Source organism: Geospiza fortis, unplaced genomic scaffold (genome assembly GCF_000277835.1).
Source record: "Geospiza fortis unplaced genomic scaffold, GeoFor_1.0 scaffold88, whole genome shotgun sequence".
Classification (NCBI taxonomy): Eukaryota; Metazoa; Chordata; class Aves; order Passeriformes; family Thraupidae; genus Geospiza; species Geospiza fortis.
Genome location: NW_005054434.1, coordinates 1,624,008 through 1,626,942, shown reverse-complemented (window position 1 = coordinate 1,626,942; position 2,935 = coordinate 1,624,008). Strand labels below are relative to the sequence as shown.

General features: G+C 39.7%; 1 protein-coding gene across 1 annotated transcript in view; it reads right to left on the bottom strand.

The window, feature by feature from the left end:
• The window catches only part of TP53BP2 (tumor protein p53 binding protein 2), a 35,632-nt gene that overhangs the window by 28,735 nt on the left and 3,962 nt on the right, over positions 1-2,935 (bottom strand). Inside the window, exon 2 of the mRNA XM_031061961.1 lies at positions 848-961. Within this exon, the coding sequence (XP_030917821.1) occupies positions 848-961 (114 nt within the window). The remainder of the gene's footprint in view (positions 1-847; positions 962-2,935) is intronic.

The window sequence follows — 2,935 nt, the reverse complement described above, 5'->3', positions numbered from 1 at the left end:
GGCACAGCTTTAGCTTTTCATGCACTCATTCTATCACCAGTATGCATTTCAAATATTGAGATACAGTCAGACATCTAAAATATGCTGGGTACAATGTCACTTAACAAATTCAGTATTTCCAACACTAAGGAATATTACCAAGGACAAAAACAGAAAAGGGGGAAGAAGAAGAATCTGGTAGGTTGATTTAAAGGTAAAAGTGAAAGATTTTACTGAAGAGATTAATATGGGATACACAGAAAACCCCTGAAAATCTGAAAGTAATTTCCTTTACAGGAAATTTCATTTTACAATGAGAATGATATTCTCAGAAAACTTCACCAGTTCATTTAATGCTATTCCTAAAACTAACACAAATGTGTAGGAGAAACTTTGAAGAGTTCCATCTTTGCCCAGTATGCCAAGTTTATTACCCTGGTGAAGTATTATCCAGGTGAATAATGACCCAAACCACAGAGTGAATAATGACCCAAATCACTGGGCACCATTTTGGTTTGCAGATGAGCACAAAATTTATATTTATTTCTATATTTATTTAATTTCTCTATTTAAAAGAAGAGATCACCACAGATTTCAAGATATTTTGCTGGAGACAATATATTTAACACAGTATGCCCTTGGATGCTTTGGTGATAACCAGCTCTAGAAAACCTGCAGAAATTTCAATTGGGATTTACTATTCCCAGCTATAGCAAGGGAAGATGAAGCCTTTACAAAGGCAGACAAAAAAAAGGCTGCAGCACCTACTGGCTATGAACATTAATAAATAACACACACAAGCTGTTTCCTTAACCTTGAAGAATGAAACAGAAGTTGAAGAGATGAAGCAGCTGAGGTCAACACCTACCAGCTTCGCGGCAGGGCGAGCGTTCGTGGCGGAGGAAGAACCGCACCTCGCTCCTCTGCATTCCAAACCTCTGCAGAACATCCAGCATCCGCTCGTTGTCGCCTATGGGGCGCTCTGGAAAGGTAAAAAACTTTTAAGTGCGGCACAGTCATGTCTTCTGAAAAATCCCTCCACCCAGGATTTTCTCCTGGGAAGCTGAGAAGCCTCAGAGAAAAGGAAAATAATTCTTATCTCATTTGCTTCTCCTGTGTTTTGCTCACTTGTGGAATGTGTTTGGAGATTGTTTACCCACAGGTGATTGTTTAATTGGTTTCATGTGAATTGTTTTGATTCAATGGCCAATCAGGGTCAAGCTGTGTCGGGGCTCTGGAAAGAGTCACGAGTTTTCTTTATTACCTTTTTAGCCTTCTGTAAGTATCCTTTCTGTATTCTTTAGGTTTAGTATTCTTTAATATAATATAGTATCATAAAATAATAAATTAGCCTTCTGAGAACATGGAGTCAGAGTCATCATTCCTTCCTTCGTCTGGGGGACAACTCAAATACAATAACAGTGAACTGCTCCATCTCACCATAGCTTGGGCCCACACCAAACTTAAAATGTCTGTCCATCTTTCACCTGAACACTGTGAGTGCACAGATGTAGTGAGTGCACACAACACTTGCCCTCATCCAAGAGATTTCTACTTTTCCTCTTAAGAAGCCACTGCATTGCCCATGATTCTGAAACTAAATAAACATCTCTGAAGGGAAAACAAACAGGGAATTTAGAATTCCAGTTCTACTGTCCTCCTTTTGTATGTGAAAATCACCTTACTCACTCACCAGCAGGAAATGTGCTGTTGTACCTTTCACTCCTCTTCTGTGGCACCTCAGACAAACTCATCCCTTAGTCGCTCCCACCCCCTCCTCAAGGGCACTGCTGCCACCATCCCTACAGGGACTCATTTACTTCCTAATTCCAAGGAGAACAAAGAGAGATGCAAAGATAAACTCTCAGGGAAGAGGAATCCTTCTCTTGAGAACCAAGAGAGATGCAAAGATAAACTCTCAGTGAAGAGGAATTCTTCTCCTAACGCTGGATGGCAGCCCTTGCATTCAAGCTCAGGCAGGAGCATTCAGCAGCCTGGAGAGGCTCCCTGGCAGTACCCAGCAGGGCTGATGCTCAGTGTGCCAGCACAGCTCCTGTCACTTCAAGTGTTCTCCCACAGCTCCTGTCAGACACAGACCCAGCTCATTGTTTTGGACAGCAAATTTCATGAACTTCACACGAGATGCATTTTGAAAGCCCTATTTCTGATAAACCTTGAAAAGCTGAACTACTTTGGATTCACAGCTCAAAGTAAAAAAAGGATCAGACAGTGAAAAGTGAGCCCAGTAAGAACTTGCCATTTCCTTTCAAATAACTGTGATGAAAAAGTTATATGCACAAATTTCACTGATTTCTTTTCTTGCTTTTATCCCCAAGCTCAGGATTCAGTCATATAAGTAATTTTTAAGCCTTACTTGCTGCCTTTTGATAATAGAAAAACCCAGTGTGAGTCTAAATCTACCACTACTCCTCCCTTTCTCTATTACTATTCTTTAAAAATTTACATGTATCACAACCAGGCACTCACAGCCAGAATATAACTAGAATTACTTATTGGTCTCTAAATCTTTACATAAAAGCAGTTTCTTTTGTTATTCTAGACATTTTACCATAATTTTTTCTGCCTATTTTAAATGTGATGGCAACAGTGTGGTCAATATATCACAGCAGTGAATTTACATAGCCAGGATACTGTCACAGTATCTTCTAAGAGCATCAGGGCTCATGGTCATGTTGGACCCATTTGTTCTGGATGCCAGACAAGCAGAAGATATTGTTCCTGGCCTGAGAAATAAGACAAGCAGACAAAGAATGAAATTAAATACCACCATTTTTGCACCGGTTTCATTTTTCCTGACGTTGCTTTTGTTGGCGGTTTCCTTTCATTTTTTTAAGCAAGGGGAGGGGAAAGAGAGAAAAAAGAAATCAGAGTAGTTCATTCATATTCAATAAAGTCTTTCAAAAAGTCACTGTCTTAATATGAAATCATCTTTTCA